The sequence below is a fragment of the Canis lupus genome, chromosome 9, assembly GCF_003254725.2.
Source record: "Canis lupus dingo isolate Sandy chromosome 9, ASM325472v2, whole genome shotgun sequence".
Taxonomy (NCBI): Eukaryota; Metazoa; Chordata; class Mammalia; order Carnivora; family Canidae; genus Canis; species Canis lupus.
In genome coordinates this window covers 56759624-56785744 of record NC_064251.1, presented here as the reverse complement: position 1 = coordinate 56785744, position 26121 = coordinate 56759624, and the positions used below count along the sequence as shown (strand labels likewise).

General features: G+C 56.0%; 2 protein-coding genes across 13 annotated transcripts; both read right to left on the bottom strand.

Annotated features, from left to right (window-relative positions):
- Positions 1-3265: 3265 nt before the first annotated feature.
- On the bottom strand, positions 3266-17805 carry ST6GALNAC4 (ST6 N-acetylgalactosaminide alpha-2,6-sialyltransferase 4). Of its 8 annotated transcripts, none has more exons than XM_049114431.1 (6): positions 17666-17805; positions 12101-12187; positions 10772-10957; positions 7481-7893; positions 4967-5068; positions 3266-3949 (listed from the first exon to the last, which is right to left on the bottom strand). In XM_049114431.1, exons 2-6 carry the CDS (start codon positions 12110-12112, stop codon positions 3754-3756), a joined length of 909 nt encoding a protein of 302 aa, XP_048970388.1. In that variant the 5' UTR covers positions 12113-12187; positions 17666-17805; the 3' UTR covers positions 3266-3753. The 8 variants fall into 8 exon arrangements, with proteins under 8 accessions (XP_048970388.1, XP_025331047.1, XP_048970387.1 ...); XM_025475262.3 differs by lacking the exon at positions 17666-17805 and adding an exon at positions 12521-12801 and having other exon boundaries at positions 3266-3943; positions 4961-5068; XM_049114430.1 differs by lacking the exon at positions 17666-17805 and adding an exon at positions 12628-12801 and having other exon boundaries at positions 3266-3943; positions 4961-5068; positions 12101-12345.
- Positions 17806-17817: 12 nt separating this feature from the next.
- PIP5KL1 (phosphatidylinositol-4-phosphate 5-kinase like 1) lies at positions 17818-26049 on the bottom strand. 5 transcript variants are annotated; one of them, XM_025475257.3, is made up of 10 exons: positions 25935-26049; positions 24959-25162; positions 23798-23848; positions 23428-23582; positions 23006-23130; positions 22431-22465; positions 22285-22340; positions 21395-21507; positions 20943-21096; positions 17818-18401 (listed from the first exon to the last, which is right to left on the bottom strand). In XM_025475257.3, the coding sequence occupies exons 1-10, from the start codon at positions 25962-25964 to the stop codon at positions 18134-18136; spliced, it is 1191 nt and encodes a 396-aa protein (XP_025331042.1). In that variant the 5' UTR covers positions 25965-26049; the 3' UTR covers positions 17818-18133. The 5 variants fall into 5 exon arrangements, with proteins under 5 accessions (XP_025331042.1, XP_025331041.2, XP_025331043.3 ...); XM_025475256.3 differs by lacking the exon at positions 23798-23848; XM_025475258.3 differs by lacking the exons at positions 23798-23848; positions 25935-26049 and having other exon boundaries at positions 23411-23582; positions 24959-25156.
- Between the last annotated feature and the right edge of the window lie 72 nt (positions 26050-26121).

Here is a 26121-nt window from a genome sequence, read left to right as displayed (position 1 = left end):
CTTGTCTCCAGGCACAGGCTTACTCCAGAGGCTCCACTTTAGGGCCAGCTTCCCTTTCCTGGGCCCCAAGAATAAGAACAAGCCTTTCAATAATAACAAGGATAAGAAAAACAGATCCCTCGTGTAGGGGGCTTTCTCTCATGCTAAGTAAGCACTCTGCAGACATACCTCACAGAATCCTTAAAATAACCTATGAGATGGACACTCTGCTCCAGAGGGAGAAAGTGAGGCTTGGGGTGTGTGCAGTTGCCCAGGCCGGGATTTCCCGCCTGTCCGCTGAGTAACCACAAGCCGTTCTGCCCTGAAGCCCCAGGCCTGCCTACGCCCACAGCAGGGCTTTCATGGATGGGTGGCCATGCCAATCCCCATGCTACACTCCAATCCTGCCCGGAGCTGGTCCTCCCCACAGGGCTGCCCTTCCATGGTCTGGCACAAGTGACCTCTGCTTCAGGCCTTCCTCCTGTCCCAGAGTGGGGGTCCTGAGTGTGACCACCCTCCTTTCTTACCACTTAGCAATCTTTGCCCTAAAAAGGGACCACAGGGGCCTCCTCACCCACCACCCCAGCTCCCAATTTTCACGGACTGAAACCAAGCCCATTGAGGGGTCAAGACCTGTCCAAGTCTCCCTGCTGACTCCTCGGGCAGAGCCAGTGTGGGAGCCAAGCCTAGAAACTGCAGCTTCTCTCTGTCTCTGGACAGAGAAGGAGCCCAATGGAAGGGCATTTGGAAGAGAGGCTAGCAAGAGGCTCCAGCAGGTGTGGGCCTGCACACAGGAGCTCTCCATAAGCTTGTGTTCCCAAGACCTGGACAGTGAGTCTGGAACCAGGAAGTAGCTGGTTCTTCACAAACAGGCTGGAGTGCTCAGGTGGGCCCAGGTGACACTGGACACAAGAACCCAGTGGTACACGGAAGAACCAGTATTCCTTTCCTCAGCCGGCTAGATGAGGTTTGAAGGTGAGTTCCTGGCCTGGCCCCAAGTTCCTTCTGAAAAAAAGGCCCCTTAAGAACCTCTAGGCTGAGAGGTTCATCTGGTGTCTCCTTAGGAGGAAGTAGATGAGTCCCCACCAGGCCTGCCAGGGGGGACAAAAAAGCAGGGCTGTGGACAGGAAAGAAGAGCCCCAAAGAAGGTCTGCACAGTTTGGTGCCCCCACCCCCACCACACTCCTTGGAGTTGAGAGGAAGCTCCTGCCCCCAACTCACCTCCTGGAAGCTGCTGGAACTCCAGTGGCAGAGAGCCTTCAGCAGGCCCTGAACCAGTCACAGAACAGCCAGGGGTCATCCTCTTTGGCCTGGAGGAAGTAGCAATGGATTGTCCTGCCAGGTCACCACCCCAGAAAGACACATTATTTAGGGCAAACCAGCAAAAAACATCCCACACGGGGGGCAGGACCAGAATAGAGGTTCCTCTGTGTGCTGGGCCCAGGGGCTGAGCCAGCATCTCCCGGGGAATGGAACAGGAGGAGGAAGCAACCCAACCTCCTGGAAGGCAGGGTGAGTTCAAATCCCATCAGAACCAGCAGTCTCTGGTCTTTGGAGACCGAGGATGAGGCTGTGAGCAGGGAGGGAGCCAGTAGGGGTGGGCAGTCTTCTTGTCGCTGCCAAGGGCAGGGCCAGGTGAACAAGGGAGATCCCTTTGAAAATGATGGATCCCACATAGGAAATGCCAGCCCTGGGGCCATCTCTCTGAATTCATACAATCACATGAGGTAGGGATTCCTTTTCTTTTTTTTAAGGAGGCTCCACACCCACGTGGGGCTTGAACTCACGACCCAGAGTCGTCTGTTCTATCAACTGAGCCCGCCTGGCACCTGAGTAGATTCTGTAATACTTTTTACAGATGAGGAAGCTGAGGCCTAATCTGCCAGAGTTCCATGGCAGGAGCCTGAGTAAGGCCAGGTCTCCTTCCAGGTCCTTCTGTGCCTGGAAGCTCCACTCCCAACCCTCTGCCAGCCAGGTCACATCCCACCCTTTCCTCGGCCCAATACCTGCTTTGAGGGAGACTTGGAGGAAGACTTGGAGACTCTGGCTACTGTCAGGCCAGCAGCTGGGGTTGGCCGCCAGCCTGCTCCTCCCCACTTGCCCAGCTCAGGGCACTCCTCCCTCCTCCCACACTTGCAGAGCCTTCTGGGCCAGCCTGGTACTGGGGAGGGGGAGGCAGGGCCCAAAAGGCAGTGCTGTGGTCCAGGTGCCAGGTCTCCAGCCTCTCCTGAGAAAGCAGGGGGCAGGAGGGGGAGTATTCTGGGTTACCCAGACTCCCTGGCACAACTGGCCACATAATTTGTGGGAGTTCGATGCAAAAAGAGAACATGCCTGATTAAAAAACATTAAGACTTTCAAGTTGACAACAACAGAGCATTATGCCAACCACAGGACTCTGAACAACTGTACAGGTTATATGCCCATGAAGCAGGCCCCAAACTGGAGCAGGGAGCTAGACCCCAGGGCTTCATCCCACCTGAGAGCCTGAGGTCCTGGTTCTCCATTAGGCTCCTGGTCTCCAATGAAGGAGGGAGGAAGAGAGGAGAAAAAAGGAGGGAGGAGTAGTGAAGCCCTCTGGTGGGCCCTTCCCAGCCCCCTAGTGCAGGGTCCAGGCATCAGGCTCCACTCTGATAAGGGATTGCATCCTGGCTCAGCCAAGTGGCCTCTCCTTATCTGTAGAATGGGCTAACACCAGCCCCCTCTCCATAGGGTGGCTGCAGGCCCTTGTTCACTGGCACTTGCTGTTTACTGGTGGGTGTCTTTTTCTCACCTGATAGGTAAGAAAGCTAAAGCTCAGAGAGAGAAAGCCTGGGGCCTGCTCTCTGCCTCCCTCTCTTGCAGTGAGACCCACTGCAGAGTTAAAAGGGAATTTCACTGGTCAAGTCCTTGGAATTTAACTCATGGACCAGGGAGGTGACAGGGGGTGGGGCAATTTCCTTCCCATCCTGAGTCACTTCCTGCCAGGCCCTAGACTCTCCTCTCACTGGTGCAGGGTGGGGGGGTCTCCTGGAAGCCTCTGAGTTAGGGCGTTCTCTGAGTCAAGTGCACCCAGGAGGCCAGACTTCCTGGCCTGGTAGGGAAGAGGCTCCCTGACCTGATAGGGAAGCCGGTAGGCTCCTGGGGAAGAGAAACGTGGGCAGATTCAGGGCCAGGAACCCAGCCAGCTGTGGGCCTGGGGAAGGGCCCAAGGACTCAGTTTGCCCTCAAGTCAACATGTTACGGGATGGTGGCAGGCAGATGAACCCCCATCCCCTCCCCCAGACACATGATCACACTTCAGACAGACTTCCAGAAAACACACGTTTACCCGTACACTGCAGAGATGGCCCTGACAGTCACAGTTCAAAGGCCCCTTTGCCCAACGAACCCCAAGCTCCAAGCTGCCCTGACCAAGGCAACCGGCCTGGGAAGTGTGGCACCAAAGGCAAGTAGAAGGGGGAGTGTGAGGGAGGACCAGGGCTGTTGCAAGATCAAAGATTGTGATGCTGGTGAGTGGGGGGCCATCGGCCCCAGGGCAAAGGCCACTGGACAGACCCAGAGAAGGGATGAAGATTTGGATGACTCAGGGAGTGGGGTGAGGAGGGCGCCAAGGTCGCCACAGCCTCTTCTCCCCCTCAAGTCCTAGGATGGCTCCAAGTGTCCCCAGGGTAGGGCACAAAGGGACCTTAGGTCCAGTAGGCATGTGGCAGGAGACAGGATCCATAAATTAAATGTTTTTGGTGGAGTGTGGAACAGAGGCCTGGGGAAGGCGCTGCGGCTGGCTGGGTGACAGGGCTACTGGGTCCTCCATGATGGGTGGGCAAACACAATAGGCCTCTTCTTGGCCCAGCGGGAGAACACAGCCTTCTCAGTGATGAAGCGGTGGGCGCTGCGGGGCGCCCGCTCGTGCGCCAGGTACATCTGACACTCGTCCAGCCGGCCCTTCTCAAAGTAGTGGTAAGGCACCGAGGGGTGGCTCTCCTCCCTGCAGGTGGGGAAGAGGGACAAGCATGGGGTACCAAAACTGGCCCGCCTCCCAGCACACCCTGTCACCTACCACCACCACCCCTCACCAGGTACTCCCCCAGAGCCCCACACCAGCGAGAGGGCCAGGACAGAACAGCAGGACAGCCCACGGATCCCAGAGGTCAGAGTTCAACCCCGACTCTGCCTTTGGCAAGCTGGCTGATTCTGGGCCAGAGATGTACTCTCTGAGTATAAATAACCCATCTATAAAATGGAGGGTCATCTGAGACCACAGGTCCCAAAAGATCAAGACTGTAAAGTACAGTCAGAGGGCAGAGGGCATACAGGCTCCTGCCATCTCACCCATGTGCTCATCAAGCAAGCTCCAAAGAGAACAGAAGATAAAGATCTGGGACGTGTTCATGTTCCACACGTCACTTCCAATAATACTGGAATATTAGGGCACCTGGGTGACTCAATGGTTGAGCATTGGGGTCCTGGGATCAGGTCCCACATCGGGCTCCCTGCAGGGAGCCTGCTTCTCCTTCTGCCTGTGTCTTTGCCTCTCTCTGTGTCTCTCACAAATAAATAAATAAAATCTTTAAAAAAAAACTTTAATACTGGAATATTATAGTATCAACAGCAATAGGTCAGATGTGACATATCCCTGACACGCCTATCAGCTGGTGCCTGATAATGCCTTTCTAACCACTTTGGTAGATTATTCTCTCTCTAAATGTTTCTACAACCTTCTGGAGGTGTGACTATTTTCTTTTACACATGAGGAAATGGAGGCCCTTGGGAGGTGGTGTGACTGGCCCAAAGTCACAATGGCAGGATGAGACTGGTCATGAGGCTGGCTCCTTCCCATCAGGTGCCAGGCCCATGGGGTGTCTGGGCCTCAGCCGCCCACTGGGGAGCCCACACACCCTGGGTCCCACAGCTCCTAGGCCCCCGGGGTAAGGCCAGCACAGGGGCCCCACAGGGTCCTCCTTGCCCTGGCCTTTCCTCCTGCCCAGGACCCGGCTGGCCTGACCTGCAGTAGCTGTCGCTGACCATCCCATAGACCACGATCTCCTCACACAGTTCCAGGGCGAGGATCATGGTGAACCAGCCAGTGCTGAGAAAGGAGCCCGACTGCCTCCTGCCAGGAAGGGGGAACAGTCAGCCTGGCTGCTTCCCCAACTCAAGTCAGAGCGAGGCACTGTGTGGAGCACCCAGCCTCAGCTCTCTTAGGACACGGCGCTGGCTACCCTCCCAGCCAAAAGCCCCTACCTTGACCCCTGCAGAGGGGACCCTGGGGGAGCCTGGGGAGGGGACAGAGCCAACCTGAGATCAGCAGCAGGTAAGAGGTGGAGCTGGATGCAAACCCAGGCCTGTTCAGCCCCTTACCACCCACACAGGACTTGAGCAACCCCCCAGACGACAGTGTGGTCACAACCTCTGCTATTCTAAGGGACCAAGCTTGGGGAGATGGCAGGAGGCCATAGAGCACAGTGGTTGAAAATGGGTAAGACGGTTGTCTGCAGGAGCACCCGGTGGCTCAGATGGTTGAGGATCTGCCTTCAGTTCAGGTCATAGTCTCAGGGTCCTGGGATCGAGTCCTGCATCAGGCTCCCAGCTTAGTGGGGAGTCTGCTTCTCCCTCTGCCTGCCTCTCCCCTGTGCTCATACTCTCTCTGTGTGTCTTTCTTAGGTGAATAAATAATTAAAAAAAAAAAAAAAGACAGTTTGGGGGGTGGGAGTGAATGGGTGACGGGCACTGGGGGTTATTCTGTATGTTAGTAAATTGAACACCAATAAAAAATAAATTAGGGATCCCTGGGTGGCGCAGTGGTTTAGCGCCTGCCTTTGGCCCAGGGCGCAATCCTGGAGACCCGGGATCAAGTCCCACGTCAGGCTCCCGGTACATGGAGCCTGCTTCTCCCTCTGCCTGTGTCTCTGCCTCTCTCTCTCTCTCTCTCTCTCTCTCTCACTGTGTGCCTATCATAAATAAAATTTTTTTAAAAATTTAAAAAAAATAAATTAATTAAAAAATAAATAAATAAAATAAAAAATAAATTAAAAAAAAAAAAAGACAGTTGTCTGGAGTCAAATGGCCTTCAATTCAAACCCTGAATCTGTTCTGCAGTACGTTTGCTCACAAACCTCTCTGGAGCTCACTGACCCACCTGTGAAATGGGGAGAATCAGAGATATTTATGGGGAGGGAACATGGTCAGCTCAGCACCTTCCCCTTGCCCCCGTACCCACCTGGGAGCAAGGGGCTGTGTGGATAGCCCCTGCCTCAACCTTCTCAATGTACCAGCACTGGTTATTCTCCTAGCTGAGGGCTACCCACCTCTACCTCGACAGGGGGGTTATGGGGTAGCTCACTCATTCAAACTCAATACCTCCCAGGCCCTGTGCTAGCCAGGAACCTGCCCCAGCCAGTGCTAACATTCTCAAGGAATGGGGGCAGAACTGCTGAAAAGGCAAGGAGACAAAGGAAGAGGACAATATCATGCAAGGAGGTGTGCCTGCAGATGGGGTGGTCCAGGAGGGCTTCTCTGAGGAGTTGCCATCCCATCCAGACCTGAACAGCAAGGAGTCAGTCATAGGGAGATACGGGGGAAGAATATTCTAGACGGAGGGAATAGCATGTGCAAGATCTGCTTCGAGGAACCCCAGATGGCTGGGGCAGGCAAAGTGAAGGGAAATGATGAAATAACAGAGGTAGGCAGGGGCCAGATCATACAAGGCTTGCAGGCCAGGAGAGGGGGGGAGCGGGGGCCTTGACTCTATTCTCCATGCAAAGTGAAGCTGCTGTCAGGTTGAGGGCAGGCCACCAATGGGATGAGTTCACTGGGGGTTGGCGCTCAGACTGCGGGGGTGGGAGCAGAGCGGCAGCAGCAAGGGGGTGCTGCAAGGGAAGCAGGGGGGTGGGGCCAGCAGAATGATGGCTAGGTCAAGGTGGCACCTGTGGGCACCGGAGGAGAGTTAAGAGCCCACTATAGGTGGCAGGTGATGCAATAAAGGAGTCGAGCGCACAACCCAAGTTTCTGGCTGGGAAACCAGAGGTTGGTACTGTATTTCCTGAGCTGGGGCAGAGCGGGGAGAGTTGGGGGAGCCAGTGTGCGGAGGAGGCTGGCGGGAGTCAGCGTGCTCCTCTGAGCGTCGGATAAAATGAGATCTTCAATGTAGGGTGCTTAACCCAGAGCCTGGTGCACGCAGAGGGCTGTTACCACCGCAACTGTTACTTCTGCTATGTGGCAGGGACTTTACACGCCAATTCAGATCTCAGGGAATATCCACTCCAGAGGGAAGGGCTCCCTGCCACTGCTCCACCCGCCAGTGCTCCCCTATCTAGTGCTTGCAAGGCCAAACCCCCCTGCCCAGCGCTTGGGATATGCGTGCTAATTCGATGAATGACAGGCCTTCCGATTCTGTCCTCCATCAGAGGCAGGACAAATGCCTCCATCGCCGCTGACCCCCAGCGCCTGGTGGAACAGACCCTGGAGGGACAAGGAGGTGCTGGAGAAGGCATGCCCCCGGGCAGCAGGCTGGCCCCAGGCTCACCGGTTCTTGCCCGTCTCGTCCTGGAAGACCTGGTCACAGTAGGCCATCATGTGCTCAGTGAAGGTGTACACCTGCAGGCCTGGGTACATCTTGGTGAGCTGTAGCAGCGTGCGGTAGGTGCGGCCCCCCAGCGTCCGGTCCATGTGCTTGCCCTGGCCCCACACCACATAGAGCGTGTCTCGGGCATGCTGGAAGTAGTGTGAGTAGTTGCGCAGCAGCAGCGGCACACTCGTGTGCGAGACCACGCGCAGGGTGCTGCGCCGGCCCACGTCTGCCTCAAAGCCCACAGTGGGTGCCTGGTTCATGCGCAGGACGCACTCAGCACTGTCGATCTCGGCGCCCAGGCCTGAGCCCAGCATCTGGCCGGAGCTGGAAACCACGGCGCAGCTGCGGCACGGTTCTCGGACCAGCGGCTGCGGAGAGGAAGGAAAGGCATGAGCATACAGCTCCCACGGCGCTGCTCCTCCACCCGGTAACAGGCACTGACTCCACAGGATCCCTGTACCAGCTCCAAGTACGGCATCAACCCATTCTGCAGATGAGGAATTTGAGACTGGGCAGGCAGTGACTTTCCCACGGTCATATGGATAGCAGGTGGCAGGGCTGAGACTCTGTGCTCAGAGCCCCATGCTTCCTCATCGGCTGTATTCATGCTCCTTCTCCCTACTGCTGAGCCCCTAACAGGCCCTCTTTCATGGGTTCCTTATTGCAATTACATGAGCAAATATTTATAAAGCACTTAGAGCAATGCCTGGCACAGACTGGGTGTCATACATGTGTTTGTTAAGTAAACGTGAACCTCAGCTCTTCACAATCACTGTGAGACCACTCCCTCCTCTGCCTAAGCCCCACTCACGTTATGCCTGGTTCATAAGTACAAACGGAGTGTTTAGTGCCCCAACAACACTCACAACCTCCCATTCTGAGCTGGAATCCTGGCTTAGCCCTTCCCCTGTCTCTCAGAGCCTCAATTTTCTCATCTGTCAAATGGGAATGAACTTCACCAGGTTGTGAGGATTTAATTAAAAATGCCTGGAGAGGGCAGCCCGGGTGGCTCAGCGGTTTAGCGCCGCCTTCAGCCCAGGGCATGATCCTGGAGACCCGGGATCGAGTCCCACATCGGGCTCCCTGCAGGGAGCCTGCTTCTCCCTCTGCCTGTGTCTCTGCCTCTCTCTGTGTCTCTCATGAATAAATAAATAAATAAAATCTTTAAAAAAAATGCCTGGAGAGTGGGGCGCTTGGGTGGCTCAGTCAATTAGGCATCTGCCTTCAGCTCAGGTCATAATCCTGGGGTCCCAGGATTGAGCCCCACATTGGGCTCCCTGTTCAGCGAGGAGCCTGTTTCTCTCTCTCCCTCTGCCTGCCTCTTCCCCTGCTTGTGGTCTCTCTCCTCCACTCCCATCAAATAAATAAATAATCTTTAAAAAAATAAAAAAATAAACTCAAAGAAGCAGAAGCTGAGCCAGCAAACCTGCAAATGTTCACTGGGGTCAGAGGTCAGGACTCCCAGAAAAGGATTTGCTCCTCACTCCATATTACCATGTCCTCCTGGGGGGATCAGGGTTTACAAAGGCCTATATCCCACTTGGGGACATTTTATATCTAACATGATGTTGATTTAGGGACTCATAAACCCATATTCCAAGCCCCCAAGCCACAGAACAAGACTCCTTTCTTCTGCCTGCAGTTTGAGCCTGACAGTGGGGGTCTGTTCAGATCTGAGGTCCCCACCAACCTCAGGAGATATTCTGCTTATCCCACGTAAGGTCTTAAAAATATTTAATTGCAATCAGTCCACTTTGGTACCCCAAACCTGGATTTCTGGATTCGTTTAAGAAACTCAGAGGATCTGGCTACCTTCAGCCCACATCCCTATGAGCCCTTGAGTGTATGAAATAGACACTGGCCACCACCATGGAAGATGGGACAGCATCTACCTGGCCCACCCCACCACTTGTCCTATGTGCCCAAAGCCCCAGGGGTTTTGCTTTTTTTCTTTTTTTTTTTTAAGGTTTTACTTCTTTATTCATGAGAGACACGCAGAGACACAGGCAGAGGGAGAAGTAGGCTCCCCGCAGGGAGCCCAATGTGGGACTCAATCCTGGGACCCCAGGATCATGCCCTGAGCTGAAGGCAGACGCTTAACCACTGAGCCACCCAGGCGTCCCTGGTTTTGCATCTTGATCAAATATTTATACAGCACCTGTTGTGACCACTGTCCAAGGATCACCCAATTCAATCTGCCCGGCAACACTATCAAGGTAGAAACCACAAGATGGTCTCTTACTGGAGCACCTGGGTGGCTCAGTGTTTGAGCATCTGCCTTTGGCTCAGGTTGTGATCCTGGGGTCCTGGGACCCAGTCTCACATCGGGCTCCCCTTAGGGAGCCTTCTTCTCCCTCTGCCTATGATTCTGTCTCTCTGTGTCTCTCATGAATAAATGAATATAATTTTTTTTTTTTTTAAAAGATAGTCTCTTACTGATGAGGAGGCAACCGAGACTCAGAGAAATTAAGATCTGAAATACGTATCCTCTAAGCCAGGGTCCCTGAACATGCCTCCCTCTGACCTGTGGAGCTTTCTACCCTGGGTATCAGTGTGGGATGCTTCTAAGAAAGCTACCCTGAGGGGGGGGGGGCACTGAAATCAAGGTGAAGGGTGTGAAGTACTCCAAACCACACTTGGCAGACAAGCATAGGGAGGCAGGCATCATGGGGCAGAGGCCACAGCTGCCTTGTCACCTCTGAGCCCCAGGGTCCCTGTGTCCCCCTAAGAGGGAGAGCTCTGGGGTTGACATGACTTTTCTCTCTCATCTCTACCCCCAGCAGCCATCAGCAAAAGGCAGGGTACATCCAAAGCACCAAAGACACACCCGCTGAATGAGTAGATTATGTGTATACATAGTTAATTCTAAAGATACATAGAATGAGGCACAGACCCCCACAATGTGATGGTGTCTGTCACCCACACTGGACTAGGAGCTCCAGATGGCCAGCCACCCTGGCTGACTCACCTTTTTCTTACTTCCAGCACCCAGCTGAGAACAGCCAGGCAAGATCTGTTGAATTAAAAACAAAACAAAACAAAAAAAAACCCAAACCACTTCCTCTTAGAACTTGGTGCTCACGGAGGTGAAGTAGCTGCTCAGTGTCACACAGCTGGAGCAAAGGAGCCAAGCCTGGGGTCCCAGCTGGCCTTGCATGAGCCTGGTTCTCACCTATGCCCAGAAGGTTGGGGGCACCCTGACAGCTGTGGCCTGCCATGTCGCGCCATGTCGTCTGGCCAGCTCACCTTCCCATCTGGCACGCTGCTATATCCACTGAAGTGCAGGGGCCCTGGCACAGTGGGCCTGGAGTGGGTGGACAGGTGGGGGTCCAGGCAGGAGGCCGGGCAGAAGGGCAGGCAGGCCCAGCAGCACAGCAGGATGTAGGCAGCAGAGAAGCCCAGGGAGCACAGGATGATGAGCAGGAGCCGGCCCTGGGGGAAACCATGGTCAGGGTGTGTAGGTGTGGGTCTTTGGGGCTCCTAGAAGTTCGTGCTGGCTGCTGTACTCCAGCCTCATGGGTCCAAACCACAGCTCAGTAGCCTCCAGAACAAGAGCACACCCCGCGATCTCTGTTAAGCAGGGTTTCCCCGTCCCCTCCCCTAGCTGCTCAGTGACCAGTCCCTAGCTGATGATCCTGATCTGGGTCAGCGGCCAGGAAGCGAGTGAAATCTCACTCAAGGAATGTTTCAGTCATTGAAAGTTGCCACTCAGAGGCCCCCATCTCCAGAGAACATGTGCCAGAGGCAATGTGAACCAGGAAGCCCTCCTGGCCCCTTGGCTCTGCTGGCCAATTTAGTGACCAAGGCTTCAAGGAAGGGCCACCACATAGATGGCATAACCCGGGGCTATTATCACGTGCTGGGCCACCCCAGTCACCATCTGTGTCTCTTTGGGCTCTAATATTCTCCCAGCCTGACCAAGGCACAGGTTTCTCAGCTGCCCCTCAGAATCCACTTAGAAGCTACGGGTGCTCTGAAAATCGGAGGTGGGAAAGCAGCCTCCTCCACTCCCCCCCAGGCAGATCCTACCAGAGGCCCACCCTTTTCTGCCCACAAGCCACATCAGCTTCTAAAAATAAATCTCCCAGTGGCCAGCTGTGTGGGGGAGGGGGTTCAGTCCCTGAGGCCTCAGGCTCTGCCTGGCACCTGGTCCTCTGCTCACAAAGGACCCAGAGACCTGAATTCAGGCAGTGGTAGTGGACTCCCCCCAACACCCGGGGCCCCTCTCCCACAACCAGGGGCTTCTGAATAGTCAAGAGCAGCTAAACAGAACTTTCACACCATATCCCGCTTCCAGGTGGGTGCCGCACCTGGGTCACCCCTGGGGATGCTTACAGGGGGTAGTACTATTATCTCCATATTACAGGGGAGTCTGGCAAGGCACTGAAACCTGAGAGGGAACACACTTGCCAGCAGCCACACTGCCCACCAGACCAGATCAGCAGGGTTTTGAGGCCAGTCTGCCCTTCTCAGCCAGGAGTAGTGGGTCAGAAGTGAGTCAGTCCTGGGGTGGGAGAGGTTATGAGGCTGCTGTGCCGGAAGTTCCCCAAGAGCCTTCCTCCTTTCACCACTTACCGGGGCCTTCATGCTGTTGCCGCTGCTCAGCAGCCAGGGGGCTGCCGTCTCCAGGCCTCACGCTGGGAAGGGGTGGGGGCCAGGCACCTGCCAAGATCCAGAAACTCAGAGCCGGGTCCTGGGCCTCTGAGGAAATGGCCCAGGGAAACTGAGGCAGTGGAGGGTATGGGCCGGGGTCTAGGCAGATGACTTCCAGGAATCAAACTCCTTAAAGGCCGCAAACAACGGACAGCGTTGTCCTCATCCTAAAGGAGCTGGTGTCAGGTGACCTTTGGGAAACCTCCCACCAACCCAATCCCCATTGTGCAGATGGGGAAGGAGAGGCAGGGAGGGGGAGCCCTCGGCTCAAGGTCACCCATCGAGTCCGGGTCAGCGAGAACCAGGAGCCAGAAGCCCCGACTGCCACTCCATCCCTCCTACCTCCCTACAGGCGAGATGAACGGAGAGGCCTGGGGCAGGATAAGACGAGGGCTTTCCACCCCTCTTCTCCCCGATTCCACGGCCCCCTCCCCCGGCCAGGCGCTAACCAGGCGGACGCGCTGGGGCGCTCCGGCTGCTCTCGATCCGCTGCTCGGAGCTCCATGGCCCGCAACCCGGGCGGGCCAGGCTGGAAGCCGGAGCCCCGGGGCGGAGGCGGCACCGCGGCCGCGGCTGCTGGAGGCCGGACACCGAACGTGCGCCGGCGGCAGCGGAGGCGGGGTCTGCGGGGACGGGGCGGGGCCCGGCGCGCTGGGGGCGGGGCCCGGGCGACGGGGGCGGGACCTACGAGCACCGCCTGCGCGGCGGGGGAGGGGAGTGCGGGGCCGGGGGCGGGGCCTGCGGGCGGGGGAGGGGAGTGCGGGGCCGGGGGCGGGGCCTGCGGGCGGGGGCGGGGCCTGCGGGCGGGGGCGGGGCCTGCGGGCGGGGGCGGGGCCTGCGGGCGGGGGCGGGGCCTGCGGGCGGGGGCGGGGCCTGCGGGCGGGGGCGGGGCCTGCGGGCGGGGGCGGGGCGGGGCGCCCGCAGCTCCTCAGCTCAGCCCTCCCAGGCTTTTCTATTTCTCCCGAGCTCCGGCTCCGGCTCCGGCTCCGGCGGGGGATCGCATGGGCAGCGCGCGGAGCAAAAGGACCGAGGGGATGTGGGAGCCGCGGCGCCGTGGCTGCCTAGCCTTCCGGACTCGACTTTCTCCATTTCTGAAATCGGGGGGGTAGGAAAATTAAACAGGGGCTTGGGGTCAGGCAGCCCTGGGGTTCAAGCTGCTAGGGTCGCCAGGTTTAGCCAGTAAAATACAGGACGCTCGGTTATATTGGAATTTCAGATAAACAATGAATAATTATGTTAAAGATCTGACATTCCAGTGTAACTGGGCATTCTGTATTTTCTCTGGCCGTGTGACCTCCACCTTAGCCTCAGGTTTTCTCCTCCATGAAGTGGTGATAGATAATAGGGAGGCCTGGGTGTCTCAGCGGTTGAGCGTCTGCCTTCTGCTCAGGGCGTGACCTCCGAGTCCCGGAATCGAGTCCCACATCGGGCTCCCTGCATGGAGCCTGCTTCTCCCTCTGCCTGTGTCTCTGCTTCTGTGTGTGTGTGTGTGTGTGTGTCATGAATAAATAAAATGAATAAAATATTTTTTAAAAAAGTGATAATAACAGCACCTACCTGCCAGTGAGGTGGTGCAGGGCAGCTGTGGTACAGTCAGGACTCCAACCCTGGGCCATGTACTTTCTTGCCTCTTAACCCTTCCCCTTCCCAAGTGTCCTCCAAACCTCAACCAACTCAGTCTTGTACCTCCTGCAGATGCTGAAATGTGTCCCATTTGAAGGCTCAAGGGACGCCTGGGTGGCTCAGCGGTTGAGCATCTGCCTTTAGCTCAGGGTATGATCCTGGGGTCTGGGATCAAGTCCCGCATCAGGCTCCCTGCATGCAGCCTACTTCTCCCTCTGCCTATGCCTCTGCTTCTCTCTCTCTGTGTCTCATGAATGAATAAATAAAATATTTTTTTAAAAAATGAAGGCTCAACTGGGGTCCCCTGGGGAGTCCAAATTCAAATGCCTTCAGAGGCCAGAAAGGGTTGAAAGAACAGATAGAGGGCAATAGGGAGGAGTGGGCCTGTGGTGAAGTGGAGGGCATGCTTCTCACCTAAAATGTTTTTTATAAAATGTTTTCTGGGCCAGAAAGCTCATCTGACCACCTCTATCACACCTCCCTCTGCAGGGCCTCTCCCTGGGATCCAGGCTAGGTTTCTGCTCAGACCCCATTTCATTTTTTTTATTTAAAGATTTTTAATTTTTACTTATTCGTGAGAGACACAGAGAGGGAGAGAAGCAGAAACACAGGCAGAAGGAGAAGCAGGCTCCACGCAGGGAGCGCGATGTGGGACTCGACCCCGGGACCCCAGGATCATGCCCTGGGCCGAAGGCAGGCGCCAAACCGCTGAGCCACCCAGGGATCCCCCCATTTCATTTTTTAAAAAAGATTTTATTATTTATTCATGAGAGACACAGAGAGAGAGGCAGAGGGAGAAGCAGGCTCCATGCAAGGAACCCGATGCAAGACTCAATCCCAGGTGTCCAGGATCACGCTCTGGGCTGAAGGCAGGTGCTAAACCACTGAGCCACCCAGGCATCTCTCAGACCCCATTTCAAATTCCATTTGCCTTTTCCTCAATGCCTCTGGTGTGGGCACAATGCCAAGGTATCATGTTTGGGTATCTGCACCAAGATCAGCAAACTCCCAAGTCTACCTAGGTTGCTCCAGTGCAAAGCCAAGTCCCCCATGCCTATCCCCATCCTATGGTGGGGGTAGGGGGCTGAAGCAGCCCTGCCCCAAGCCTCTTTTGAGCACAGGCCTACCTTGTCTCTCCCCCAAAGCTTGGGCACAGCTCAAGGGTAGTGGTTCAAGTTCCATCTCTCTCTGTGGTCTCCTCTTTACTCCAGGTCAGGCACACAGTGGGTCCCCAAAGCCAGAGCCCTTCTGCCCCCAACCCCAAGTCCTCATCCTTCAAGTTTCTCTCCTCAGAGACCCAACCCCAAGGGGACAATGGTGAGAAATCCCCTACAGATTCATTCATCACCCACAATGGTTGGTGAAGTGATATTTGTTTCCCCAGAGAGGCAACTGACTCCCTCCTTGTTAGGGCCACATGGGGACAAGGACATGCCCAGATGTCCTGGACTCAGATACAGGTCCACAGGAGTACTGACAGTGGCAAATTCTGTAGGCTCCGATGAAGCTTTTCAATTTGGTTTTGGCAAAAGTCTACTGTCTTTTTTTTTTTAAGATTTTATTTATTTATTCATGAGAACACACATAGAGAGAGAGAGGCAGAGACACAGGCAGAGGGAGAAGCAGGCTCCATGCAGGGAGCCCAATGTGGGACTTGATCCTGGGTCTCCAGGATCACACCCTGGGCTGAAGGCAGCATTAAACCACTGAGCCACCTGGGCTGCCCAAAAGTCTACTGTCTTTAACCTGAACGACAGGCTCTGTACAGTTGAAATGCCTTTCTTTTTAATCACCATCCAACCACCCTGGCCACCTTCTGACCCCCGATCACATTGAGCTCATTCTTACCCCAGAACCTTTGCACTTGCTGTTTCCTCTACCTGGATGGCTCTACTCACATAGCCAGCTCCTTCCTGTCCTTCAGCTCAAACATCACTTCTTCAGAAAGGCCCTCACTGGGGCACCTGGGGACCTCAGTGGTTGAGCATCTGCCTTTGACTCAGGTCATGATCCCAGGGTCCTGGGATCAAGTCCTAAATTGGGCTCCCCACAGGGAACCTGCTTCTCCCTCTTCCTATGTCTCTGCCTCTCTCTGTGTGTCTCTCATGAATAAATAAATAAAATCTTAAAAAAAAAAAAAAAAAAGGCCCTCGCCAACCACACTGTGACACTGCAGGCCCACCCTTCTAAGTTCCACTTTGATTGGTCTTTTCCATAGTATTGGTCACATTCTGAAATCATCCTGTGTACTAACTGCCTTTCTTGTTCATGGTCCGTCCATCCATTTGACAGACTCTCAGCCACGTGTGGGCAGAGTCAGGCCAGTCATGTTCTCGAGCATTTCCAGTATCTGCACAACACCCAGCATGCACAAGATGCTAAGTAACATCTGTTGAGTGACCACATTAGGAGAACCAGGAGTCCTGGGCCCCATGAGATCTTGGATAAGTCACGTCCCTCTCCAGCCTCAAGCTCTGGCTCAGCCCTTGCCAGAGATCCAAGGTAGGTGAAGGGCTGAGCCATCCTTATCTATGAGTGCAGGACTCTCAGGCTCTGACTCAGTCCAGCCAGATCCAGACTCTGGGGAAATGCTGGGCCAAACCCGTTTCCTGCTGTGCTGCCCCTACTGCTACTGAGCTTCCTCAAGTACCCACCTCCAGAGTGATGGCTTTAAGGCTTCTATGTCTCAACTTCCTGCTGAGCCCAAACAAGAAATTCTCTGTGACTTGTGCCAGTTCAGAGAGATTGAATAATCACCTAAGGTCACCCAGACAATGAGGGGTGAGGTCAATTGTATACTTTTCCAGGAGCCCACACTCCTGGGCTGCCGCGTTAACTTCCCCTTACCTCTCCCTTGCCTACCCACCATTTTGCTTCATTTTCTCTGAACGCTAATGGACTGACACTATTTGGTATCAGCTGAGTGGCTCTTCCAAAGTCCAGTCCCAGTCCTGGGGGTCAGCTCTTGGCCCACAAAGTCCCCCTTTACCACCACATTGCCTCTCCCACTCTGAACTCTGGCCACAGTGAAATGTTTCCTTCTCTCAAGTGTCAGGCTTTCTCTCATCCCAGACCTTTGCCATGCCCTTGGCCTGGAACCCGCCCAGGACTGCATCTGACTCTTTTGGTCTCAGCTGAGATGTTAGAGCCCTACCTCCATCAAACTATTAGGTGGAGGCCCCTTCCCTCAGCACCATGGACCCATGCTCCTTCATGAGGCTGTATCATGCCAGGCTGCCTTTGTCACCTCTCCCCAGACTGTGAGTTCTGTGAAGGTAGAATCTGTGAATCTTGCTCCACCCTTGGGTCCCCATCACCCAGTAGAGGGCCTGTTATGTAGTAGGTGCAACAATAAATATTTAATGAGTGAAGTCCATTTTCATCCTTTCATTTTACAGATTAGAACACTGAGGCATAGAGAGGTTTAGCACCTTGCCCTGGTCACACAACCAGGCCCCAGAGAAACTCTAGAAGAAAGGCCCACTTGGGTATGGTTGGATTGGACCAGGGTCAGAGGCCAGGCTGTAGTTTCCTGGTGGGAGGAGAAGGAATGATCAGGGGCTATGCACGCAGCGTTTCCTTGCTCGCTGTCATTTCCATGCGGCCAAGAGTATCTTGGTCTGACCACCAATCTCTGCGCCCATTTCGCAGATGAGATAAGTGACTCCCAGAGGAGAAAAGAGCTTACTTCAGATCAGTGGTGGGCTGCAACATAGTGTCTTCCAGAGACACAGGCCCTTGAATACCCCCCACCTTCTCCCAACTGCATCCCTCAAGCAGCCACAGTGAGGAGGACACCCCAAAAGGAAGCCAGTGGGCAAGGGGGAAGGAGGCCTGGGTTCTCGGACTTGCCGTTCCACTTACCCATGGGTAAGCGCCTTAAAGTCTCTGAGCCTGTTTCCCCATCTGGACGGCAAAGGCGCTTGGCTGGAGCCTTCAGCCTCCCCCCTTCCCCGGAGCATGAGGACAGGGAACTGGTGAGTAAGAACACAGGCTCCTGAGTCCAAAAGGCATAGTCGAGTCCCGGTTCCAGCATTTATTGCTGAATGCTCGTGCTCAGTCCCTTCACCCCCTGAGCCTCCATCTTATGGTCTGTAAAAAGAACGTAATAGCAGTTTTTTGAGGATGAGATGAGCTAATGTGGGGGAGTCCCTGGCACAAAGCCAAACATGGCATCACCACCGGAGGAGGCTGTGTCGTCATCGTTTTTAGTTAGGGGATGCTGCCCTCTGGAGGCCAAAGGGAGGAACGGCAGGCGAGGGGAGCCCGACCGGCCGCCCGGGCCAGCCTGGAACCCCGGTTCCCCGCGCGCGCCCACGGTCCGGACGCGGGTCACTCGGTGTGCGCTTCCACCCACTGGCAGAGGCGACGGGCGTAGCGGGCGGGGCTGACGGTGGAGAAGGTCCGGCCCGGGTAGCGCAGCGTCTTCCACAGGTGCTCCAGCCGCTTGCGGAGCCCGTAGACAGTAGCGAGATCCACGAGGCCCAGGAAATAGCGCTGCTCCGGCCCGTCCAGGATGTGTAAGGCGTTGGGGGAGTCCGGCAGCAGCCGGCGGTTCTGGGCTCCCGGCTCCTCGGGGCTCTGCGCCCCTCGCACAGACCTGGCGGCCGACAGGGGGGTGAGGCTGCTGCCTCCTCCGGGGGGAGCCCCAGCCCATGGATGCCCGCAAGCGTGGCCTTCTGCACCGACCCTGCCCTTCCCCGGCTCGTTCCCACAACTCCTGTGGGCCAGGCCCCTGACGTCAGAGAAACCGCTGAGTGAAGTGCAGAGGATGCTCTAGACCTGCACTGTGCATTCCGTAGCCACTAGCCATATGTGGCCATTGAGCATTTAAATGTGACCAGTCCCAACTGAGATGCGCTGTAAATGTAAAATACATACTGAATTTCCAAGACAGTATGAGAAAAAGAGTGCAAAATGCCCCATAAATGTTTATACTGATTACAGGATGAAATTATAAAACTTGGGACGTATTAACAAAGTAACAAATATATTATTAAATTTTTACCTGTTTCTGTTTTACTTAAAAAAAAAAAAAAAAGATGTATTTATTTATTTATTTATCCATGAGAGACCCAGAGAGAGGCAGAGACACAGGCAGAGGGAGAAGCAGGCTCCACGCAGGGAGCCCGATTGGGGAACTGGATCCCGGGACCCCAGGATCACAGCCTGGGCTGAAGGCAGACCCTCAACCGCTGAGGCACCCAGGCGTCCCTTCTGTTTATTTTTCTAAAGAGGCTTCTAGAAAATTTAAAACTACACGTGTGACTCAAGCTACATTTCTATTGGGTGGTGTGGGCTATAGCTTTTGGGTCGTAGAGACACTTACTTATCTGCGACATCACTTTGGCTAAGTCTGGTATGGGGGTGTTTCCTAAACCTCTCCTTGGGGTCATCCAACCCTGGAGGTTTCAGGATGGCAGAGCTCCAGTTTATAGATGGTGTCGGGGTGGATGGAGAGGGGGGTTGCCTTCTAAATGTATTTCAGATCCGAAGATGCCTTTGGCTGGTTCCCAGTCTCTGCCAGAAGCAGGTTCAATTCCCTAATTTTATCCTCCAGGAGGTGGAGGGGAGTGCGGGAAGTATCCCAGGCATCAACCAATCAGAACCGAGTGGCCTGGGTGCCTGGGCTAAAAACACTGATACCCTCTGCGGGGGATGTATGTGTGTGTGTGTGGCTGGTGGCTGGGAACTGGTAAGGATAGGGCAGTGGGTATTTACCAGCCAGCATATTTCAATATGAAAACAACCATTATATGCAAACTAGGGTTTACTGGCTGAATGACAACTGTAATCTAAGCCCCAGCTGGGGATAGAGTGCTAGGGCGAAGCTGACCTAGCTTGCATGGGCAGACCTGGGGAGAGAGGGGGTGTGGGGTGCCTGTGCCCCAAGGCAGGAATTCCACATTCTGGCCAGGATGTGTCCAGCTCAGCCAGAGGGCTGTGGGGAGCCACCAACCTCAATTCTGCCCAAGCCTCACCCACCCCAAGGTCTTCCTCCAAAGGGTGGGTTGGTGGGCTGGATGAGAGGATGTCATTTTTCACATTTCCACCCACCACATGGTTGGACTTCTTTCCTGAATGTGCCTTCCTTAAGCACTACATGATTCTCAGCCACAGACGTGGGCCATGGAGGACTGAAATCCAAGTAACTAACCAAGTACTAACATGCATCTGCAGAAGTCATTCTACAACCTCACTCCCCCTCTCTGAGCCTCAATTTTCACATCTCTAAAGTGGGAATGAGTCCACCTTAACAAAGTTCATGGTCAGTGTGCAAAGAGTGACAGTTACTACTACAAAGCAGGAGACGACATGATGATGATGCCAATAGTGAAGACCGCAGTCCTAGAAGTGGAATTGGTGTAAAGGGCAAGGACTGTTTCGGGCACCTGGGTGGCTCAGTCAGTGAAGCCTTCCGCTCAGGTCATGATCCTGGGGGCCTGGGATTGAGCCCCAGCTCATCAGGAGCCTGCTCCTTCTCCCTCTGCCCCTCTCTCCCACTTGTGTTCCCACACTCACTTGTTCTCTCTCTCAAATAAATAAAACCTTTTTAAAAATAATAAAGGGGGGACACCAGGGTGGCTCAGCAGTTGAGCGTCTGCCTTTGGCTCTGGGCGTGATCCCAGAGACCTGGGATTGAATCCCACATCGGGCTTCGTGAATGGAACTTGCTTCTCCCTCTGCCCTGTCTCTGCCTCTCTATCTTTCATGAATAAATAAATTAAATTTAAAAAATCTTTTAAAAAATAAAAGAAAATAAAAATAATAAAGGGCTAGGGCTCTTTCTAAAGCAAAAATTAAATAGGTCTGAAAACTGCTTTGAAACCTTCAGTGGCTCCACATCCATCTTCAGGGAAATGGATAGATTCTTTAAATCAGCACTGAAGCCCTTGACCAGTTGGATTTCCCATGCTGCGGTCCACACGTGTCCATCGACTCTGCCAGCCAGGCTTCTCAGCCCTCCACTCTACACACACACACACACACACACACACACACACACACAAGCATATACACACAAACCCTGCACATTCTGGTCTCCAAGCCTTTGATTCTGCTGTCTGCCCCCCTCCCCCCTCCCCCATCTTTGTCAAGGTCTCAACACCTCCTTCTTGCCTTTGCCCTGTGGGGGGCCCACCTGGCTGTGCGGAAGATGAGGCTGCTGCCAGGGCCCCTCTCATCTTCGTGGAGACGCTGAAAGGCCATCAGAAGGCTGTAATCGAGCACGTTGAGCTCCCGGAGGAAGGCGGTGTCCAGTTCCATCTGGTGGATGAGCCAGCTCCGCTGGGGCCCTGCCAGAGCATCAGTGCCCCTACTTGAGTGCTCATGGTGTGCCAGGCAAGGTGCTGAGGGTGCGACACCTATCTGCCCCAGAGGGCAGGTGTCATTACTGTCCTATTTCACAGATGAGCATCTGCCATTTGCCCTGGTCACCTGGTTAGTAGGTCACAGTGCCAGGATTTGAAACCTCCCCTGCCTGACCCTAGAATAAGGGCTCTCCATGTCTCAGGCAGAGGGCAGGGCAGGGACACTCTTCTAACCTCACCCTGAATGGAGGAAGAGCAGGCACCAACTGCCTCCATGGCTCACCTAGGTCAATGGTCTTGCCTTGAAAGTTGAGGTCCTTCAGCACCAGGACAAGGGGGCTGCCCTCAGGGGCTGGCTCCACCCAGCGGCTCACCTCACAGCCCTTTATATCGTACCTGTGAGGGGGGATGACAGGAAGGGGGCAGCAAAATTCAGCTTTATAGAGACTGACACAAGTCGGGGAGCAAGAAATAAGAGCTTCCACTGGGAGGATGTTCAAATCTTCACCACAACCCCTATTGCATTATTGTCTCCGTGGCAGAAAGGAAGAAAATGGCTCAGAGAGTATCTTTGTCTTGCCCAAGACCACACAGTAAGTAAAGGGCAGAGCAGGGATTTGAACTCAGGCCTCTGGAAGCCCAGTCCCGGCTTTATCCCTGCCTATGCCTCCCTCTGGGCACCTTATCCCTGGAAGTGTTCCCAATACAGGAGTCCAAGCCTAGGCAGCAGCACCAGTAAGGCTTGAGGGAAGCCCGTGGCCCCCGAGGGAGCACTAATGGGGAGCTTGCAGGCAGAGTCAGGGGTTAGGAGGCTCAGAGGGCAATGTGCGATCAGAGGCTGGGTTTGAATCCCTGCTCCTCCCGTGGTAGCTGCGTGGCCCTCCTCCTCCTCCTCAGCTTCTCCTCTATATAAAATGGGGATGATAACCACACCTATCCCTCAGAGTTGTTCTGGGAATAAAGAAGGCAAAGAAGGCAAAGACTGACACAGCGTCCAGCGCATCCTGAGTGTTCAAGGGACGCTGGCCGTGCCTGTCCTTGTCTCCGATCCATCTGGAGATCCTGGGGCTGTCCCTTCTCCTCCCTGGGCCCCCGTTTCACATCTGTCTAGTGAGTACGGGTGCTTCAGGTGGCGGATCGCGCGTGGGGCTGGGGCCCTGGGAGGCGACTCACCTCTCAGAGATGCGGCCGGCGGGGTAGAAGACGCTCAGCATGATGATGAAGAATTCCTGGGGACGGGGGTAGGGAGTGAGGAAGGACAGGATCTCACCCTCCAGCCGCCCCCTCTGGCCCGGCCCCCTCGCCTCGGCCTCACCCACCTTCTTTCCCCGAGCCACCCGCAGACTGTGCACTCCTGGAAGGGGAGAGGGCGCCAGGTGAGGGGCCCCCAACTCGACAGCCCCGGGTCCATCCCGCCCTAGCCCAGCTCCGGGCCCCGCTTGCTCCAGGCCCGCCGCCCCCCGAGCCCGCCCCTCCAGGCCGCGCCCCCAGCCCTCCTCCTCAGCTTGAGTGGCCGTCCCGACTGCACCCTCTAGGCAGCCCCGGAGAGGCGCGGTCCTCAGGCGTGACCCCACCCACAGCCGCTGCCCCGGCCCGGGCGATCCCCAGCCCCTCCCACTGCGGAGGCCCCGCCCCAGGGCTCGGCCGCGCCCTCCAGAAACCGCCTTTCTCCTACGGGGGCTTCTCGGACACGCCCCCCCCACCCCCCCCGAACGCTGCCCGCAGCCGGAGCCGCCGGCCCAGACCCCGCGCTCAGATCCCCTACGCCCCCCATCCTGGCCGCCGCCCCACTCCCTGGCCCCTTCCCCTGCTCGCTCTCGGTCTCCCTCACTCCTCCTCCCCTCCTTTCCAACCCCCTCCCCGCCCCGCAGTCCCTGGTCCCGGCCGGTCGTACCCAGCAACCGTGCAAGCAGCGAGTGCGGGTGCCGCTGCAGGTGCTGCACGTATCGGGGCAGATGGGCGAGCAGCGCCCGCACCTCCCGACGCCGCTGGGTCTTCAGGAAGAAGCGTTGGTCGTGGCTGGGGGTGGAGGGAGAGGTCGCCGGTCAGGCGGGGCTGGAGCGGCCCCCACCCGGCCCTCTGCCCCAGTGTGGATCTGTCTCCCTGCTCTGCCCCCGCCCCCTCGCCCCGCCGCCCAGGACGGGGCTCGAGGCCTCCCCGCCACCCCTACCCCCTCACCTCCCACCCTCACTCTCCTCCATCTGACCTCTATCCGGCCCTGACCCTCCGGCCCTGGCCATCCTGTTTCTTTCCCAGCCACCCCCTCCACCCAGAGACACAGCCCCCACCCCTTCCCCACTCCTGCTGCCAGCTCACGACAGGAAGAAGCTGGCCTTGCTCTTGGAGGTGCTGAGGAACTGCAGGTAGGGGCCACCCGGGCCTAGCGCCGCCTGGTAGTCCTCCTCTGCCAGGCCTAGGGAGCGGCGCAGCCAGGAGAAGGCTGGGCCAGCCAGGGTGCACAGCTCGAAGCCCTGCAGAGGAGGAAGAGCAGCCCCAAAAGTGTCCACCGGCGCCCCAGGAGGGTGCAGTTGGCCCAAGCCTGAGAGGGTCAGGGGAACCACGCCCTTCCTGCAAAGCCCTGAGGCAGGGCAGCACTCCCACTGCACCGATGGGGAAACTGAGGACAGAGAAGGAAGACCAGCACGCACCCCCCCTCAGCCCCGTGCAGTTTTTTTGGGCTTCCTACCTCGTGAACCTGGGTCAGGACCTCAGAGAAATCCTCCTCAGTGGGTGGTCCCTAAAAGGGGTGGAGGGGCTCAGGGCCAGTCTCAGCCCCACAATGCTAGCTCCAGGATCTCGAAGGGTCCTACACCTGGCCTCACCCCCTTCCCTCAATTTGATTACCTCAGCAAACAGACCAGGACTCAGAGCCTGGTCCATTCACCCAGAAGCACATGTTGGCCAAGTGAAGCAGGATGCCATCCCAGTGAAAGGGGATGGCCTTAAAGCCAAAGGACCTGCCTGACTCAGTGTGAGAGGGGCAGGATCAGAGAAGGCTTCCTGGGGGAGATGACCTCTAAGCCGAAATCTGAAAGTGGTAGAAAGGAGGAGGGTGGTGCTCATAGCAGGAGGAACAGCATTGGTGGCCACCGGAAATGCAGGAGAGCTCAAGTGGTTAAAGTAAATAAGGAAGGGATGGAATGTGAATGTAGCTGGACAGTAGGCCCTTGGACTTGAGCTAGCAGGATCCTGAAGCCATGCTGAGTACTGGAGAGCCATGGAAGACTGTCAGCAGGTGATAAGATTTAGAAAACATCCCTCTCCTCTCCGCCTCAAGCTCCTATACTCTTCTTGGACTTCTAGGTCCTTGTGCCAGGACTCGGCCTGTGGGATGTGGTCACACTGCACATGTGTGTGCACACACACAAACAACACACATGCTCACTCTGGCCCATCCAGCTGCTGAGCTTGCAGTTGGGTGACCCTTTCTGCTGAGCCAGCCTGGCCCCAGCCTGAGCTCCAGGACAGATGGGCCAGGCTGGCAGGGTGGGGGTGGAGTCCCTTCTCAGCCATACACCCTAGCAGAACTAGGAGGGTTTCAGAGACCAAAGAGTATAATTGCCTCACCCATTACACAGATGGAGATGCTGAGGCCCAAAGAAGCAGAGGCTTATCTAGAGTCATAACAAACACCCAGGTCAAGGGGTTCCTCACATCCCCAATACACACTGGACTTCCCTGGCCTCAGCCCCCACCCCAGCATGTCCCTCCCTTCCTACACCAAGCCCCTGATTTCCTCCTTTTATAGCCCTCTCTGATCCCCAATGCTGCAGTATTAGCAGGACAGGGCATCAGCATAGTCTTGCCCTCAGCACCTCAGAGGTGCAGATGGAGATGGGCCACTCACTGTGGTTGGGTGGTCCATGGAGACCTGGGTGGCAGCCCACAGCCCTGCCTGCATCATGCATGTCAGCTGGTGCAGCTCATGCCCCGGGCCAATCTCAAACAGGCCAATGCGAGCCTGCTTGTCTCGGAGACGCCAGAGGAGGCCACAGCGGCCAGAGGTCGAGGTGGCTGCTCTGCATCCAGCCTCTGGGGAGGGGGCCAGGACCTGGTGGCAGGAGGCACAAGAAGCAATGAACACACGGAAGCATCGCAGAGGGGAAAGACTTGGGTTTGAATCCCACCTCCAGTACATGTGAGCCCTCCTATTATCATTCCCTGCCTCAGTTTCCTCAGTTGTAAAACACGGATAATGCTGGTACCCACCTCACTGGGTGTTGTGATGCAGTCAGCACCCAGACTAGAATGATGGTTATTATTATCAGTAGGTAGAGGATGCTTTCCACAGCCAAACCTGTCTCTCACCATCTGTATGATCCTAGGTAAGTCACCTAACCCTTCTGCATCTCCTTTTCTCATCTGTGAAATGAGAACTATAATAACCCCTTGGCATTTTGAGCTCCATGCACAGGAACCCTTGATAGTAGGAGCTGTGACGCCAGGGACTCCTCTATTCCACTCCTGATGCGAAGTTCCTCCAGGCCGAGCAGAGGATCAGCTGGAAGCTGAGCTCGTAGCAGCTGACCCATTAGTAGTGGGCACCCACCATGTACCCAGCACTGGCCAAGAGCTTGACCCGCTAGCAGCACAGTGAAGGAGCTTTTTCCCCGGATAAGAAAACTGAGCAAGTTCTCTGGGGACACCCACCAGACTTCCCCCTCCATACCTGCGGGCCCCGCGTGGGGCGTGTCCTGGTCCCCGCCCAGAGCTGGACCCTCCTGGCCTTGGATGGGGGTGTGTCCGCGCCGCACGGGTATCGGAGGCCTGGGCCCTGTCCCCCAACCCTTCCCTTTCCTGTCCTCTCTTGCGGCCGAACCTACCTCGCGGGGCCCCGGGCTCGGTGCGGCCATCGCCCCCGCAGCAGCTTCCCGGGCTCCAGCCGCGTCCCCGCCGCCGCGCTGCAGGAGCCGGTCCCCGCCCCGGCTTCTGGGCCGACCAATAGGGCGGCGCCGGTCACGGCTGCAGCCAATCCGCGCGGGAGGCGCCGGCGAGCGCCTGCGGAGCCCG

Excerpts from the sequence above, each read along its gene's own strand:
- ST6GALNAC4 (XM_049114431.1), bottom strand. Across the intron at positions 5,069-7,480 it reads GACGAGACGGGCAAGAACCG|GAGGCAGTCGGGCTCCTTTC; the intron begins GTGAGCCTGGGG and ends CCTTCCTGGCAG. Across the intron at positions 3,950-4,966 it reads GGGATGGTCAGCGACAGCTA|CTGCAGGGAGGAGAGCCACC; the intron begins CTGCAGGTCAGG and ends CCTCTTCCCCAC.
- PIP5KL1 (XM_025475257.3), bottom strand. The coding sequence starts at position 25,964 with ATGGCCGCACCGAGCCCGGGGCCCCGCGAG. Across the intron at positions 21,508-22,284 it reads GCCGGCCGCATCTCTGAGAG|GTACGATATAAAGGGCTGTG; the intron begins GTGAGTCGCCTC and ends CCCCCCTCACAG. Across the intron at positions 18,402-20,942 it reads CTCATCTTCCGCACAGCCAG|GTCTGTGCGAGGGGCGCAGA; the intron begins GTGGGCCCCCCA and ends GTCGGCCGCCAG.